This window comes from Gastrolobium bilobum, unplaced genomic scaffold (genome assembly GCF_033153095.1).
Source record: "Gastrolobium bilobum isolate Gb01-03AN ecotype WA unplaced genomic scaffold, APGP_CSIRO_Gbil_v1 utg72793, whole genome shotgun sequence".
In the NCBI taxonomy this organism is placed as follows: Eukaryota; Viridiplantae; Streptophyta; class Magnoliopsida; order Fabales; family Fabaceae; genus Gastrolobium; species Gastrolobium bilobum.
The window spans coordinates 23,689-42,600 of NW_026899345.1; the positions used below are offsets into that span (position 1 = coordinate 23,689).

General features: G+C 38.3%; 1 protein-coding gene across 1 annotated transcript; it reads right to left on the reverse strand.

Annotated features, from left to right (window-relative positions):
• Positions 1 to 1,882: 1,882 nt before the first annotated feature.
• Positions 1,883 to 4,442, reverse strand: LOC133289775 (uncharacterized). The gene is made up of 5 exons (XM_061487773.1): positions 4,386 to 4,442; positions 3,715 to 4,027; positions 2,953 to 3,128; positions 2,497 to 2,791; positions 1,883 to 2,145 (listed from the first exon to the last, which is right to left on the reverse strand). Exons 1-5 carry the CDS (start codon positions 4,425 to 4,427, stop codon positions 1,883 to 1,885), a joined length of 1,089 nt encoding a protein of 362 aa, XP_061343757.1. The 5' UTR covers positions 4,428 to 4,442.
• Positions 4,443 to 18,912: the final 14,470 nt, after the last annotated feature.

Below are 18,912 nucleotides of genomic sequence, written 5' to 3' on the forward strand. Positions count from 1 at the left end.
TTGCTCAATTCCATAAACTGAGAGATGATGAAATAGAGCTGCTGAACATCATTAGTGTAGAGGTTTTTTGCTTCCTCCCACACTTCAGTGCAAGTTTGAAATGAATAAAAGATATCCAAGACAATCGGATCAATGGATTGCCAGAGGATACTCAGAAGCTGGTTGTCAATCTTTTCCCAATCAGACTTGTCCTCCTTAGGGACATCAGTAGACTTAGTTGTGAGATGGTTCCCATATCCTTGTCCAAAGAACCAAACTCGAACAGAGGTGGCCCAGTTCTTGTAATTAACAGATCCCTTCAATTTTGAAGAGGTAATGGACCCAATATTGGTAGAGATGATATTGGGAGAATTTCTCAAAGGAGGAGATGGAGACTTGACCTCCGAATGAATTGGAGGATTTGCTGCCATAGTATCAAATCACAAAGATACAAACCGAATAAAAAGAAACGAACCTGATCACCAATCAAGAAGAGGTGCGCACAAAAAGTCAGACCCACAAAGAACCAACCACAGATCCAGAAAGAGGAGGAGAAGACGAGCTTCTCTGTCCAAGACCGGCCGGAAAAAGCCGCCGGAATAGTGCTCACGCGCCGGCAGAAGGTGGCGCGTGAAGCCCACGCGCAGAGAAGACTAGAGGCGCGTGAGAGCGCGTGACAACTCCGATGGTGGCCGGACTTCCACAGAGCAGGTCGCCGGGAGGAGAGGGTTCTGTTCGCGTTCGTTCCAGACTGAAAACTCGCCGGAAAAGTACTCCGGCAGCCTGAACAGTGGCTGACGGTGGCTGATGGTGCTCCGGTGACTGTTTGGGGATGTGGACACGTGCAGAAGATGCCTGGAGAGGACTTACAGCCTTTGATGTCTTACCGGAAGGACGCACGACAAAGAAAAGATGACTCCTAAGCAGTGGGCTTAGGTTTTAAAGCGAAGAACAAGATTTCTAAGCGGAAGCGAGGGTTCCCAGAACGAAATAGCTCTGGTACCAAGTTAAATGTAAAAGAATACGTTGTGTATTGATCTGTGTCAGGGAGTTACAATATATAGAGACCCTAATGGGCTTAAGTGTAAGGCCCAAACCTAATCCAAACCTAATCCTAATACAGTCAGAATACAGTCAGACTATTTACGGATAAGACAGAATCCAATCATATCTAATCAAATCTAATCGTATCATATCTAATATTCTAACGGCTATCATCTGTACAAAGTTCACTAAACTAGTTCTTGTTTGTTCATCTGATAGATATACTGTCTCAAAAACACGGATTTATATTGTCTCACCAAGCTTCTTATAAGGTGAACGAGTTATTGTAGCAAGGGGTATTGCTATCAATCACATTGGGTACTTCTGTTTAGTACAAATTATATCTTTTCTTTTGAAATAGAAAGCTTTCAATGCCATATCATAGCAAAAAGTTTTGTTTCAAAGGATTTGAAAAAGCATATTGAAATTTGTATGTTTGGAAACTGAAGTTCTGTAATTGCTTTTAAGATCAAAATGAAGTTCACCAAAGAATAAAAAGAAAGTTGTTGAATTTTCAGAACATACTTTCTATTGTAGATTTCGGCAACTGCATATCTTTTGCTTCTTCCCTGAGTTCCATCTCTTTTTCTTCTTGTATTATATTCCCACCATCCTTCATCTCTAATTTATTTCTAGTGTGTGATGCTGGATCCTTTTCAAGTTCTTCAGTATTATTCCTTGGGCTTATATCTGTGGTTTCTGGTCCTTCAAAATTTGGATGCATTACCACAAATGTCTCCACACTCTGCAATTCAGATTGGTTTTTATCTTTCTTTTCATTTTCCTTGCTGGTGTTGTCTGTTGCTTCATGTAAATCAAGTGCCTGTTTTATTAGATATTGTGTCAGAACTTAATTGAATTATATTTGGGAAAATAAATACTTGGTTGTTTGCATGCCCAGATAGATAATTATGATGGGCAACCGTGAAAATGCACGGTGGTATCGAACCTCAGGAACTTTAGTTTTCTCAAAATCATATTCTGGTCTTTGTCCCTCTTCGGCATCTGTCACTGCTGATTCCTCTTTCTTATGTATTTCTTCTTCAATGCTTTTCACAATTGCTTCAACTGGGACAGATGCTGTAATTGGTAAAGTTGACAGGGCTTTATCCTCAGGCACACCTGTCATTATACAAATGAGATGTTGAATGCAATCATTGACACAAGATTGACTAGGTAATTTTTGTTTTTGAAAATTCTACTGCCACAACAAGGTGCTTAATGAGGCCATAGAATTATTGTTAACATGTTATCATTAACAAAGTTGGATAAAGTTGAGTCTTTCATCCTAATATAGTAGTTTTTAATTTTAATAATGCGAAAGAATTTGTTTTTCAAGAGATTTCAAAATCCATGTTGGTCTTCGTTTTTCTTTCTGCGGGAAGGATAAACTGCTTGTATTTGTTTCTAGGATGTCAAATCAAATTTGATAAAAGAAAAAGAGCAATTTGTAAATTTTCAAAACATAATTACTTTCTGTTTCAGATTTTTGTAACTCCAGTTCAGTGGCTTCTTTGATGTCTATTGCTTTCTCTGGCATGAGTTTTCCACAATCTTTGATCTCTGGATTGTCGACACAGTGTGACTCTGGAATCTTTTCTGGTTCTTCCTCATCATAAGTTAGTTTTGTACTGCTTTCCATTGTCAACGTTCCTTCTGAATACGAATGCTTTGTAATTACATTCTCTGTGCTGGTTGCTTTAGATTGTTGGTCAGTATGTTCATTTTCTGCAGCATCTTTGCCCATGGTTTGGGGTAGATCAATTGCCTATTTTAATGTGCAGCGTTCAGAATCAAATTTGTATTACAATGAAGAAAATATATGTTTGATTGTTTGTACGGATGCATAAGCATGAGTATTTTATGTGCGTATAAGAGTATGCAGTTGTCAATGAGAAGATTTTCTTAATAACTGCATTAATCTCTAACCTCAAAAGCTTTAATTCTTTGCTCAAGTTCATTTTGTGGCCTACAGCACTGGTTATTATCGATCTCTGTTGATTCTTCTTCCTCAAGTGTTTCTTTCTCAAAGCCTATTTCAGCCGTCTCAGCTTGGTCAATTGCCAATTTGGGTAATGTTGACGTGGATTCATCCTCAGGTACACCTGTCATTATACATGAGATGTTTGTTGGTATCATCGCCACAGAGGTGGCTGAAGTTGTTCTTTATTGTAAATAGTCTGTCCCAAAAACTGGAAAATTCTATTGCCACATAAAGCTACTGATCAGCGCAATGAATTACTATAGTAATTTATATTGCTATTATCCGCATACATTACTTTCGTATAGTACAACTTGTTTCTTTTTTTTTTTAGAAATTGAAAACTCCCATTTCCATATGACAGCTAAAATTTATTGACTGAAGGGATTTAAATATATGATGAAGATCTAATTTTTGGAATGCCTATAATTCCTTCTTGGTGAAAATGAAGTTCACTAAAGACTAAAATAAAAAGTAATTTGCTGAATTTTCGAAACACACTTTTTACTGCAGCAAGCTGCTTAATGAGGATATATACAGGGTTGGCTAAAGTTTGTTCAGAACACAAGTTTTTAATGCTAGTATATTCCAAGGGATTTAAATAAATTGTGTAGTTTGTTTTCTTTTCCTTTTCCTTTTTTTTTTTTTTTTTTTTTTTTTTGGGGGGGGGGGGGGGGGGGGTGTAAAGACAAAGTGAAAGGGTCTCTCACCTTTCAGAAGATAATCACTTTCTGTTTCAGATTTTTGTAACTCCTCATCTGTGGCTTCTTTGATATCTTTTGCTTCCTCTGGCATGATATTTCCACCATACTTGATCGATAAATTCTCAATAGAGTGTGACTCTGGAATCTTTTCTAGTTCTCCCATATCATAAGTCGATTTTATGCTGCTTTCTGTTGTCATCTTTTCCTCTGAATTGGTATGCTTTATAATCGCTTCCTCCATGCTTTGTGTTTCAGAATGGTGATCAACTTGTTCTTTTTCTGCACAGACTTTGTCCATGCCTTCGGGTAGAACAATTCCCTGTTTTAATAGATGCATCTTCAGAATCAAATTTGTATTACTAATGAAGAAAATAAATGATTGGAAATAATTCTAATGATAAATAAATCTTACGCATACTCATACATACATGGAAATAATTCTTATGATAAAGACATCCCAAAGCAACTATAGATTACCTGTTTATTTATGTTTCTAAATATTACATAACTAAGGCGAAAAGAAATATTACTGCTTAACCAAGTTTTGAAGGAGCATCAAGCAGTAACAGACATAAGACTTGGGACGTAGAGATAATTAATCAAAACATTTACTTCAGCTAAATACATGTCTGCAAGAATCAGGTCATCAAAACAGTAACTTTGATGGAAATACATACCATAGCAGATGCATCTTCTTGAATATTAGTTTCAGTTTCCATATTGCATGCCCGAACAATTTGGTAGAAGGTGAAATTGCATAAAGAATTATTGTGAATCAAACTCGGACTATCTTTTGTAGTGTTGCTTCACTCTTTTATATCCTAAAGCTTAGATTGCTAGCTCAATTCTGTATGCGCTGCCAGATCTTCTTGTTACTTGTAATCAAGACGGTTTTAGTAATATATGTGTGTGTATTAGTAAACTTGATGGTAATGTCACTAAAGTGCCTTAGAAGTGACAGTACCACTAGTGATATGCCAATACATATCAAGAGCAGGCCACAAGTGCAATGGTCCTACTGATAGATCAGCGACATGCCATGTTATACTATTTAACTTTATGTGAACAATAAATCTATTTCTATTTGTTATCCTCGGGGCTGTAGTATAGGATACTTTTAGTCACGTAGGGAAAGCAGGGATAATTATTTCTCTCTCCTTTTCAGGGTTGGCTTTTGTCGGGTTAAGGATCCTACTCTGAATGTTATTTGTTGGTTTGCCAAACTTTTCAATCGGCTAGTGGCTTGCTTAGCAAACATCAAGAATCAACTCTCAGAAAAACTTGAGTTGTTTGTTATACACACATGAATAGTTTTACATTGTATTTCTAACACGTCTCTTTATGTAAAAAAATTTAGAATTAAAGGGAGCACAATGCATACATCCATCTATCTCGTGTTAGGATTTTTTTACGTAAAAAAATTTAAAATTAAAGACGAACAATGCATACATCCATGTATCTCGTGTTAGAATTTTACTCTTCTTTTTTATTAAAAGAATAGTGACTAAAATTCATTAATAGTTTTATATTTCTTAACTGTGACTAATAAGAATAATGAGTACATCTTCACAACCATACTTAATAGTAAACATTAGGAATTATATGTCCTTAGTTTTAATGAAAGTTAGTAAGTGAACTAGGATTATCTTAGTGAACCTCAGCATTTTATTTTTATTTTAATTGCGTGCAGTGTAAAATATTTATAATAATCTTACTGGTCTTTCACAAGGGATAATCCAGAAGTGAATTCTTCATAGTGCAACTAGCTTGTTATCGTACCCAACTCTTATATTCTTAACTATGTAAGTAGTTTCATGCACCTAGCGGAATATTAGTTGTCAAAAGCAATCATACGTGGGAGAATATTCAGTACAGCGTATTGTCTATGATTGGTTAGTTTGGAATAAGTCCAAAGTTTATATCCTCTAATTATTTACTTTAGCTTTAGATAATCTATATAGTAAGCATCCCAGCAGAACATGAAGAAAGTTCTGTAGCACATGGATATGCATAATTAGGCCAGAGTTTTAACATATTAGAAGAGTTGACAAGGTGTCTTAGATATGAAACTGTTAACCCGAATCTCAACTTGAATCATGCTGTAATCATAAAATAAGTAAATGAACTTACGGTTACATTATTTTTTACCATTTTTCCAAACCACAAAATAAAATTCTAATGAGCAAGTTTTTTGGTAACCTCGTATAGGAATTTATATTATTGAATACTATTAAGTGTGTCATTGTGTTAGTTTTTCAAATATTTTTATTACTAATTAATCCTTCAAAAGTGAGATAGTTGCCAAATTTTCTTTATTTATTTATTTATTATTTTGTCCTTCATAATAATAAATTTGACAATTATTTTGTATATTTAAGGAACAACCTGTGATAAAATTATTTGAATAATTAGTACGTTGAAATTGTTGGAGGACTTAATTGGAGTTTTATTTTTATTACTTAAAATAAACAATTTCCACAACCTACAAACTTTAGTCTTTAGCTTTACATTTGATGCTTTTGAAAATGGTGATGTGGATGGTGGACGTTGGTGAGCCAAACTACGCAGTCCCAAGGATGAGGTGTAATCCAAGCTGGATAAGTTTGTCTTTTTTTGAAACATATAACTTCAAAAAATTGGCTCGTCTACTTGCCTAACAGAAGGAAATTGGTTTATTGAGAATAGAGATGTAAATGTATTATCTCGGTTTTATATTAGGTCAGGTTTGTAATAGTAAAAATGAACAGGTTTGAGCTTTTAAAAAAATCTATTTAGAAAACAAGTCATAGACTTTTTTGTACATGTCGGGCCTATAAGCCTACAGGCTGGTCTATATCATATTATTTATTTTAAATAAAATAAATAAAATTATTATTTTAATAATTTTGAATAATAAAGTAATATTATTTTAGTTATTCTTTTAATTGTTGAAGTTTAATAGGTTTAAACAAGCAAATAGGTCTAGGCCAAAGCTTTTATTTTTTAAATATAGGTCAGACCAAACTTGTAATTTGGGGCCTATACAGGCTAAAGGTCATCCTAGACCCAATGTGTTTTACATAGGCTTGGCCTATTTAAATCAAAGTCTAGCCTAGCCTATTTGTACCCCTAACTGAGAATTAAGTACACCACAAGTAGAAAAAAAAGTAAAGCCCCTTTTAAATCTCTAATAAAAAGTACGGTTTTCATCTTTATCCCTTACAAAAAAATATTAGTCCCGAGGTCTTTAAAAAATTCAAAGTGGACCCACTTTGAATTAGTCCCTCAAAAGGATTAAAATGGGTCCACTTTAAATCTCATAGGAACCACGAGACTAATTTTTTTTTAAGAGATTAAAGTGAAAATCGTATTTTTTTTTTGTTAACATCTTTTTTTTGGAAATATTCCATCGGTTCAACGCTTCGCGAATAGTCCGATTCGGGGCGAGTCCAGGATTAAGGCTTTAAACCCCTCCCAAAGGTGGTACTGGGGAGGTTCGAACACATGCCCTCACCCCCACCTGTTCAGCTCCCATGCGCCAACTGAGCTATCACCATTTGGTAGGGGTTTCCTTGGGGATATAGATGAACCAATGAGCTCATTCTTAGGTGGAATTTATTGTCATTTAGTGATAATTCGCAAGGCAATGCCTTAAATAAGAAAGTAGCATAACATTACAAAGAAACAATCTTTTTCAGACCGACCAAACATGAATTATTAGGGTCCTTCGTCGCCGCCCATACTTCATCAGTATTGGAATGTTATTAAAAGTGGGTTAGGCTTTTCCTTTTCTAAATGATTATTGCACTACAAAGGGTCAACAAAGTATAACTGAGTTGCGTCTCACAGTGAAAATGGATTCTTCCCTGTATTATTTTGATATAATCGATTTATGTGAAAAATCTCAGTCAATTATTTATAGATTAATAATTATTAATTAAAATAAATTTTGTCATCTTTTGTTTTATGAACTTTATTATTTAAATTGTGATTTTTAATCTGTCAATTAATAATTAATTTTTGAACGTGATTTAGTCATGTTAAATGAAAGGATCTATTCCCCCCAAAAATATGTGTATGATTTTTATGTAAATCCTATAAAATCAGAGTTATGCTAATTAAAACTTGTAAGAAAGAAAGAAAATAAATCATTCATCAATTTCAAGTTCAATAAAATGTTAATTAATTCTCATAAAAAATTTCTGATTATGTTTTCCGATAAATAAAAATATTTCGTGTAAATTTGTTGGGGGAAAAAAAAACCGTCAAATAGATTTAAAAGTCTATAGTGACTACTTTTTGAAGTGAACTTTAGAGATATCTATGCATTTTTTCATAAAAAATAATTTGCACCTATACAATAAAGAAAACAATAAAAGATTTAATAATTTTTTGATATTGACATTTGTACCTATACAATAAACGTAAAATATAATTATACAAATATTAAAAGAAATAAAAAAAAATGTGCCTTTTTCAAGTCAATAAAAAAATTGTAATACAACATCAAAAGGATAGTGTCTGCTTACATGATTAAAGAGAGTTAATTAGTAGGGTGTTCCGATTTTCATGACCAATTTGGCAGTCTTAATTCATTCGTGTGATTTTTAATGGAATGTGGACCCAAAAGAATCTTAAAAGAGTTGTAGAATTACAATCTCCTACGTTTTCCTCAACCTCATCTCTTTCGTCATTCTCATCAATTTCGATCTTTAATGGCATTCTGGCCCTTTATATTCCTCTTTGGCGGTGCTAACCCAAATGAAACGCTGTCTATCATGATGTTGATCCTTATACATATCCACCCGTTTAGTCTTATTTTCTGTTAAGCAGTGTTTGGTACAAGAGAAAAAAAAATATTTATCCTGAAATCACGCTTACTCGAAATATGGTTGGGAAATGAATTTTTTGGAAATGTTACCAAAAAGCTATTTAGTTGGTCAAAATATTACCGAGGGAATATTAGATAAAGATTACTGACTCCATGTTTGGTTATTGTGAAATATTCATGAGAATGTGAGTTATTTTACAAAAGTAACCATCCGTGCACTATTTCTTTTGCACAATTAACTGGGTTTCAATATGTGCTGCAGGGTATTTTTGTCTCACAATTTGTTTTCCATTTTCCCTTGAAGTGAGATTTGTGAAATACCATATTATTTTTGATAATTCGAAATGAGACTTTTGTTTGTAAATCAGAATAGTGGTAAACAAAGATGTTCGGGAATATTTTTTGATTACCTTGTACCAAACATGACATTTTATGATTACCAATGTAGCTTTCCCAGTAATTTAAAAAATGACCTTGTACCAAACACACCCTAAAGGAAATATGTTTCTCATATTGTATGAGATAAAATTATCTTATGTAACACAAAAAAATAAAATAAGTAGAATCCACTAAAGAAAAGAAAGAAAAAGAAAAGAAATGAGTCTCACTCATTTTTTATATGTGCATGAGATGATTTTGTCTTATGGGAAAATTACTTTTTCAGTCACTGAAGATAAAGTTATCTTTAGTAAGCTCAAAACGACATCATTTTGGGGTTATCAGATTAACAAATTATAATGATAAAGACTAAAATAACCCTGCAATATATTAGAATTACAAAAATACTTTGATTTTTGCCCCAAAACAACGTCGTTTTGGGCTCACCGGAGATAACTTATCTACATCGACCAGAAAAATCCTTTACCCTTGTCTTATACTACATAGCATACATTTCCCCTTCCTGTTAAACATATATCATTCATCACCTTTCATGAAAAAGAATTGTACCACATAAGCTAATTCGAAAAACTAATAAACCAGTTGTTTGGTCGAATCAAAATATAAAATTGAGTAAATAATTGGTGGAAAATTGTCTGAATCAGTGGGTGTATATGACAAACATCTATTCCCTAGCATTGTTTCTGAAAAGAAACAATTCTTTTTTATTTCTGTGCCTTGGAACAGTTTCTGAGAAAAAAAATGTGTTTGATAACATGTTCTATTTTTTAATCCGAGAATGAGAATTGTGTTTTGATAACACAACAAATAATATGATAAAAAATAATTCCTATTAAATATAAAAAATTTCGGATCATCACTTTCCTTTCCATACGGTGTGGTTGCGGTGGTGGTAGTGACGTGGTGATGATAATGGTGGTGGTTATGACGGCAGTGGCTGCAGCGATGGCGGTGGTAATAGGGGCAGCGGCGATGGTAATGATGGGGATGGTGGTGGTGGTGGAGGTGACGGCAGTAAGAACCCGCACCGTTAATTAAGGAAATTAATCAGTTAATTATAAGTTTAATGAGATAATTCCATAAATGACTCTAATAATTATTTTGAGGCTCTAATAATTATAGTAAGTGAGTAATAATGCTGAAAGTCGCTTTTCTGACGAAAAGTGCAGATAGCGGTTCTGCTAGTCGGTATAAATGCGTACCGAAAAAGTATCCCGGAAAATTATAAAAAGTACATGATAATTACTATAATAATATGTAGGACTTGTAAAATAAGTTTCAAGTTAAAATAATGAGAACTGGTGCCAGAAACTGATACTGGCTATGAAAAGCGCCTACCGAAAAGGTGCTCCGAAAAATAAAATAAAAATATGATAATTCTTGTAAAATTGAGTAGGTTAAGAATCCAAAGTTTGGGATTAAATTGCTAAGCGTAGTAATTAAAGTTAATATTGTGTGTTTAGTGGTTAAGTGACTATAAATACAATAGTTGGACACTAAACCCTAGGCCATACACTATCCTACGTGACTCTTGAGGGGCTGGTCAGCTTGTGCTTGGTGATTGTGCCTTCCTTCACCTCTTTGGAGCCAAAGTAATCACTTTTGATGCTAGTTCCTTCATCTAAACACTTGTGCATTGTTTGTGTGATCCTTGTGAGGGTGGAAGGGTGTTCCTTTTGCTGTCTTTGGCCTCTGTGTGTGTAACATCCCAGGAGCTGACAAGGGCAGGGAATGATCGCCGGTGCGAAAGAGCACGGACAATGAGTGACTCATGCCAAATCTTGCAGCTTGGGGGTTCATGAATGAATCGAATCAACACCCGAAAGAGAGGGATTCCAGAGACTGTGCTGGTATGGGACGGTACAGTTAGGAATGACTTATAAGAATTAATTGGTACTACCTATACTAACAAGATGCATCTACTTTTCGGCAGCCCAGATCAGAAGAACTTCACAGTTAAGCGTGCTTGACTTGGAGCAATTCTGGGATGGGTGATCTCCTGAGAAGTTTTCCCGAGAAGTGTGCGAGTGAGGACAAAGCACACTGAAAAGTCTCGTGTTAGTTTGTGGGGACAGTCATTGATTCTTGCAAGTGGTCAGGCGTTACAAGTGGTATCAGAGCAGGGCCTCTCTTCTAGTACGGTGTGGTTCGAGGACGAACCAGGCGGAAGCTGGTGGGCATGTAACATCCCAAGAGCTGGCAAGGGCAGGGAGTGATCGTCGGTGCGAAAGGGCACGGACAATGAGTGGCTCATGCCAAATCTTGCAGCTTGGGGGTTCATGAATGAATCGAATCAACACCCGAAAGAGAGGGATTCCAGAGACTGTGCTGGTATGGGACGATACAGTTAGGAATGGCTTATAAGAATTAATTGGTACTACCTATACTAACAAGATGCATCTACTTTTCGGCAGCCCAGATCAGAAGAACTCCACAGTTAAGCGTGTTTGACTTGGAGCAATTCTGGGATGAGTGACCTCCTGGGAAGTTTTTCCGGGAAGTGTGCGAGTGAAGACAAAGAACACTGAAAAGTCTCGTGTTAGTGTGTGGGGACAGTCATTGATTCTTGCAAGTTGTCAGGCGTTACAGTGTGTTTGGGTCAAGGGCTGAGTTTGAAGTTTGAGTGTTGTGAGCCTTGGTCAAGGCATTTTAAGGTCCAAGTGGTGACCTTTGGTGAGAAAGAACCAACCTTGGAGGTGTCTTTTCGTGCTCTGTGTATAGTCAGTCTTGGGGAGTTGTTGGTGAGCTCCAAGAGCACTCCTTTCTCTGTTTTAAGCTTTGGGTGAGTTACCTAACCTTGATCATGAGTTTTAATGGTTTAAAAGTGATGTTTTTGCATGTTAATGGGTTAAGCAAGTAACTAACATGTGTATGAACCTGTATAGACCTAAAAATGGAGTCTTGAATGCATTAAATTGGTAAAAGTTGGACCTTTGTTGGATATCTTCGCGAAATGCAGAAACTGCATTCTGTCACGAAATATCTAGATATTTGGTCGATAAATATCCGGATATGGATATCTGGATATCTGGATATTGCCAGTGAGATATCTGGATATTGATATCCGGAAATTGATATCCGGATATGCCCCCGACATATATCCGGATATTATGGGTTTGCGAGGAACAGTAGCTTAATGTTCAACCAGAACTGATGTTTGGGGGTCTGTGGACCCTAGATCGAGGAAGTTGAACTTCTGTATTAATTGGACTAGTCTGAATCAAGTGATTAAGGGCTTATGGCTTTGTGTGAAGCCTTAAGACGTAAAACATAAAGAGAGGCGTTGTCTTTATGATGTATGCTTGTAGTGCATGTCTATTGATTTATTATTGGTCCATATCAGATTGTGATCTGCTGTGTTGGACATTGAGCTTGGGTGGACTTGACTTGAATTGATTACTTAAGAGGTAAGCTTTCGTGTCCTCGGTTTAGCCATGTTGTGGTTCCTCCATGTCCCATAGGGGTGGTTATATGCATGCTGTGTTACATGCTTTGAATATTTGAAATGCTGTTGAGCTTTATGTGTAATGGCTTTTAATATGCATGTGTTGTTCGATCTTGACGGTAAGCCTGAGTATGTGGCGTCATACAAGACGGTGATCCGAGGTGGATGCAAGTGGCGTCTTGCACTATGTGTGGGTATTTGGCGTATATAAATCCTGTATTTCTCTGGCCAGTAGAATAGAATTGACACACATGACATGATTATCTGCTGCATTGCACTATTTTAGAACTGATGATGATAAACTGCTTTTGAACTTATATTGCACATGTAAGTGAGCTTGGGGTGGAAGATCCTTGAGGAACCCTTGCCTTACTGATATCTCTTGTTTAGAGATCTCACCCCACGTTTGGGGAATGCTTATTTCAGGTTCAGGTAGTATGGTGACTGATGCCTCTGGCGGCAGGAGGCCAGAGCTTAGTTGATGATATTGCTGTTAGTTATGCTGACCTGTATGAATGCTGGATTGGGATGTTGTTTATGTTTTCTGCACTTATATGCTCATGTTGCTGTTGTTGAGACTGATGTTGGGCTTTGTTGCCTTGTTTGGGTGAGCATGAGGTTTGTCCATGCCACTTTGTGTTTAGTACTTTTAGTTGAGTTGTATAAACTGTTAGATGGTCCGGTCTACGTATTGTAGTTCGGTGACTAGAGACTCATACTTATGTTATTTAATTAATGAGGTATTTCAGTTAGCTGTTTATTGCAATGTACATACAGGCGATGTTTTGAAAATGGTTAAGTAATCAAGTTGGTAATGATTAATGACATCATAATTGAAAAGAAAAAGATATTCCGCATTTTTAATTAAGACTTGGCCATTCTTTGAGGACTGCTGTTTGGGAAAGTATTTCCCTTATGACGCGCAGGAGAGGAAGCAAGGGGAATTTGATAGATTGGTTCGGGGCTCAATGTCTGTTGACGAGTACTTGGCCAAGTTCAATGAACTTGTGAAGTTCGCACACTTTCGGATGGTGGTGCCTACTCCGATGTTTTTGGCTGCTAAGTTCCGCAGAGGACTTAGTGAGATGATTGCAGAGCATATTGTTGGAGCTGCTTCGAGGGATTTTGGTACACTAGTTCAGCAGTGTAAGGACATTGAGGATGTCTGCTTTTCGAGCAAGGCCAAGAGGGCCAAGGCTGATGAGAACTAGGGAACAGGTGGTTCCACTTCCTGGAAGGACAAGAAGTTTGTTAGGAAGGGCAAAGGTAAACAACTGGCGACTAGGCAGGCGCTTGGTCAATTCAAGAGGACTGCTTCACAGCAGGGGAGCTTTGCTAGGCCTCCTTCCACTCCGAGATGTGCAAGGTGCGGAAAGGAGCATGTGGGACGTTGTGCTACCGGTCAGTTGATCTGCTTTCGCTGTGGCCAGGAGGGACACTTTTCTAGAGACTGTCCGTCGTCGACGGCGAGAGCTGCAGCTGTTCAGGAAGTTCCTTTGCAAATGGTCCTGATGGCTTCTACTTCGGCATCTGCGGTGCCACCTTATGTTGGGTGTGTGTACACCTTGGATAGGCAGCAATCAGACCGCGCTCCGAACCTTCTTAGAGGTACTGTGTCTATTAGTGGTTTTGCTATTGATGCATTGTTTGATTCCGGGGCTACGCATTTGTTTGTTGCTACCCCGATTGCTTTGGGGCTTGAGTTGCTCATGTCTGTGCTTTCTCCACCGTTGCGGGTGACTACCGCCACCGGAGAAATTTGTGATTCTACCACTATACATCGCGATGTAGCGTTTCAGTGGGACGGCTGTGAGTTCTCGGTGGATCTGATAGGATTGCCGATGGCCAACTTGGAGATTATTCTGGGCATGGATTGGTTGTCTAGAAACTGTGCACTGATTGATTGCTGAGCAAAGCGCGTGGTGATGTCTCTGTGTGATTCCACAGCTAGTTTCTCGCCATATATTTCATTGCTGCAGGCTAGGAAGGCCTTGAGAGCAGGGGCATTTGGTTATGTCATGTTGGGAGGTTTGGTGAGTGGGACACAGGAGGATATCACTGGCATCCCTGTGGTGGGGGAGTTCCTCGAGGAGTTTCCTGAGGAGATTCCTGAGTTTCCGCCACAGCGGGAGATAGAGTTCTCCATTGATTTGTTGCCTGGTGTGGGGCCGATTTCATTAGATCCATGTCGGATGTTGCCACCAGAGTTGGCTGAGTTGAAGTAGCGTTCTGAGGGTCTTTCGGCAAAAGACTTCTTTTGACTGAGCGTGTCTCCATGGGAAGCACCGGTCATGTTTTGAGGTAAGATGCCTTACGCCATTACTTAAGCGTGATGGTGCTCTGTTGGAGGATGTGAAATTCTCTTCAGGAAACTGAGTGATTAACACTTGGAATTTGTGGCAAGGCCACGCGCGTTCTTGTATATGCTAGGCAGTGCATGTACAATTAGCTTGAAGGTTGAGTGGTCGCCATGACTCTAGGTTCTTATGTTGATTATTGATATGCTTCATAAGTAGTTGGCATGTTAACACCATGGGTAGTGTTAAGCATGAAATGAGTATGATAGATTGTTGTAATGTATCAAAGTCATTTCACCTTTCATTGAGTTTCGATCTTGCAGATGCCATGGAGATTGAGGTATATTGTGTTTATAGTATTCGAACTATTATGTTACTAAGATTGAAAATTTTGCAGGTGTACGTTAACTAAGGTATGTTATTATGCGAATGAATATGCTAAATGACATATGTTGGTTGAAATGAACATGATTATGATTTCGTACAATGAACATGAATATGAAGTTACTTTGAAAATAATGATTTATCAAATTGTAAGACTAGTCGATGTTAGAGTCATGGAATAGGACCAAACTCACTCGAGTTTTGTGTGGATTTTTGAGCTTTGGGGTTAGGTCACCTCTTTTGAGAGAGTGACTGGTGATCCCAGAGAATTGAATGACGTTTTTGATGTCATTGTGAAACTTCGAGTTTTGTCGATGACCTCCTTGTTGGGGGTGCACTTCTCGAGATGGAGACTGTGAGAGTCATGAATGAGCTCATGGAGAAGATCCAAGAGGCACAAGTGCAGAGAAAGTGCCTGGACTACGTGAAGAACCAAGACGGCGTACCTTGGAATGAGGATGAACTTCTGTTGTTTCAGAAGCGTGTTGTGATTCCTCGAGGTCCTTTGACCAAAGAGGTTTTGGCGGAGGCCCATAAGGGACAATTTACTGTTCACCCTAGTGCTACAAAGATGTACCAAGACCTGAAGAGGAATTTCTGGTGGCCAGGAATGAAGAAGGACATAGCTATGTATGTGTCCAAGTGTTTGATCTGCCAGAAGGTGAAGATTGAACACCAGAAGTCGTCTGGTAAACTTCAACTTCTTGAGATTTCGGAATGAAAATGGGAGAGCATTGCCATGGACTTCGTTGTGGGTTTTCCTAAGACTCGGGCTGGCTGTGACTCTTTTGGGTCATCGTTGACATATTGTCTAAGTCTGCCCACTTTCTTCTGGTAAATGTGAGCTTTTCTTCAGAGCAGTTGGCCTAACTGTGTGTTCGCGAGATCGTGAGGCTTTACGGGGTGCCCGAGAGTATCTTCTACGATAGGGACCCGAAGTTCACATCTCGGTTCTGGGAGGCACTGCAGAGAGCTTTTGGAACTCAGTAGAGACTGAGTACAACCTATCACCCTCAGACTGTCGGACAGACTGAGCGGACCATCCAGATCTTGGAGGACATGCTGAGAGTTTGCATTTTGGGGTAGGGCTCAGCATGGGATAGGTACCTGGCATCGGTTGAGTTTTGTGAAATTGTGTTTTTCCTTGCTAGCCTGGGCATAGAACCCTGCGAGACGCTGTTTGGTAGGAGGTGTAGAACTCCTACCCGTTGGTCTGAGGTTGGAGATGAAGAGTTGTTTGGCTTGAACCTTGTCCAATTTACCACCCAGCAGATCCAGATGATCAGAGAAAAGCTAAAGTAGGCGCAGAATCGCCAGAAGAGTTGCTTTGATGTTAAGCATCGTCCACTGGAGTTCAGTAAGGGTGAGCACGTGTTTGTGAGACTTTCATTGTCACCGGTGTTGTTCGGGCACTCAGAGTGAGGAAACTGAGCCCGCGATTCGTTAGGCCATACCAGTTACGTGGTAAAGTAGGACCTGTTGCCTACCGGTTTGTGTTGTCTCTGAACTTGACCAACACCCACGACGTGTTTTATGTGTCTCAACTTCGCAAGTTTGTAGCGGATCCTTTGCACTTGGGGCACCCGGATGTTGTGGAGGTTCGGGAGGACTTGAAAACTCCCGTCGGACCACTCAAGATTTCTCGATCGTGGCGAGATGAAGCTGAGGAGCAAGACCATTTTGATGGTCATAATACAATGAACGGGAAGAATCCCCAAGGGTAATTCTGGGAGCGAGAAGGAGAGCTTCTCCGATAGTACCTAGCGCTTCGAGACATGTATGTTTCTGATTTTGAGGACAAAATCCTAAAAAGGTGGGGTGAATGTAAGAACCTGCACCGTTAATTAAGGAAATTAATCAGTTAATTATAAGTTTAATGAGATAATTCCATAATTGACCCTAATAATTATTTTGAGGCTCTAATAATTATAGTAAGTGAGTAATAATGCTGAAAGTCGCTTTTCTGACGAAAAGTGCAGATAACGGTTCTGCTAGTCGGTATAAATGCGTACCGAAAAAGTATCCCGGAAAATTATAAAAAGTACATGATAATTACTAGAATAATATGTAGGACTTGTAAAATGAGTTTCAAGTTAAAATAATGAGAACTGGTGCCAGAAACTGATACTGGCTATGAAAAGCGCATACCAGAAAGGTGCTCCAAAAAATAAAATAAAAATATGATAATTCTTGTAAAATTGAGTAGGTTAAGAATCCAAAGTTTGGGATTAAAATGATAAGCGTAGCAATTAAAGATAATACTGTGTGTTTAGTGGTTAAGTGACTATAAATACAATAGTTGGACACTAAACCCTAGGCCATACATTATCCTACGTGACTCTTGAGGGGTTGGTCAGCTGGTGCTTGGTGCTTGTGCCTTCCTTCACCTCTTTGGAGCCAAAGTAATCACCTTTGATGCTAGTTCCTTCATCTAAACAGTTGTGCATTGTTTGTGTGATCCTTGTGAGGGTGGAAGGGTGTTCCTTTTGCTGTCTTTGGCATCTGTGTGTTTGGGTCAATGACTGAGTTTGAAGTTTGAGTGTTGTGAGCCTTGGTCAAGGCATTTTGAGGTCCAAGTGGTGACCTTTGGTGAGAAAGAACCAACCTTGGAGGTGTCTTTTCGTGCTCTGTGTATAGTCAGTCTTGGGGAGCTGTTGGTGAGCTCCAAGAGCACTCCTTTCTCTGTTTTAAGCTTTGGGGTGAGTTACCTAACCTTGATCATGAGTTTTAATGGTTTAAAGGTGATGTCTTTGCATGTTAATGGGTTAAGCAAGTAACTAACATGTGTATGAACCTGTATAGACCTAAAAATGGAGTCTTGAACGCATTTAATTGGTAAAAGTTGGACCTTTGTTGGATATCTTCGCGAAATGCAGAAACTGCATTCTGTCGCGAAATATCCGGATATTTGGTCGATAAATATCCGAATATGGATATCTGGATATCCGGATATTGCGAGTGAGATATCCGGATATTAATATCTGGATATGCCCCCGACATATATCCGGATATTCTGGGTTTGCGAGGAACATTAGCTTACTGTTCAACCAGAACTGATGTTTTGGGGTCTGTGGACCCTAGATCGAGGAAGTTGAACTTCTGTATTATTGGACTAGTCTGAATCAAGTGATTAATTGCTTATGGCTTTGTGTGAAGCCTTAAGACGTAAAACGTAAAGAGAGGCGTTGTCTTTATGATGTATGCTTGTAGTGCATGTTTATTTTATTGGTCCATATTAGATTGTGATCTGCTGTGTTTGGACATTGAGCTTGGGTGGACTTGACTTGGATTGATTGCTTAAGAGGTAAGCTTTCGTGTCCTCGGTTTAGCCATGTTGTGGTTCCACCATGTCCCATTGGAGTATGGTTATATGCATGCTGTGTTACATGCTTTGAATATTTGAAATGCTGTTGAGCTTTATGTGTAATGGCTTTTAATATGCATGTGTTGTTCGATCTTGACGGTAAGCCTGAGTATGTGGCGTCATACAAGACGGTGATCCGGGGTGGATGCAAGTGGCGTCTTGCACTATGTGTGGGTATTTGGCGTATATAAATCCTGCATTTCTCTGGCCAGTAGAATAGAATTGACACACATGACATGATTATCTGCTACATTGCACTATTTTAGAACTGATGATGATAAACTGCTTTTGAACTTATATTGCACATGTAAGTGAGCTTGGGGTGGAAGATCCTTGAGGACCCCTTGCCTTACTGAGATTTCTTGTTTAGAGATCTCACCCCACGTTTGGGGAATGCTTATTTCAGGTTCAGGTAGTATGGGGACTAATGCCTCTGGCGGCAGGAGGCCAGAGCTTAGTTGATGATATTGTTGTTAGTTATGCTGACCTGTATGAATGCTGGATT

Coding starts and splice junctions, on each gene's coding strand:
- LOC133289775 (XM_061487773.1), bottom strand. CDS start 4,427: ATGGAAACTGAAACTAATATTCAAGAAGATGCATCTGCTATG. Junction 3,129..3,714: donor AAGTGATTATCTTCTGAAAG/GTGAGAGACCCT, acceptor GTATAATGACAG/GTGTACCTGAGGATGAATCC. Junction 2,792..2,952: donor AAAGAATTAAAGCTTTTGAG/GTTAGAGATTAA, acceptor ACATTAAAATAG/GCAATTGATCTACCCCAAAC.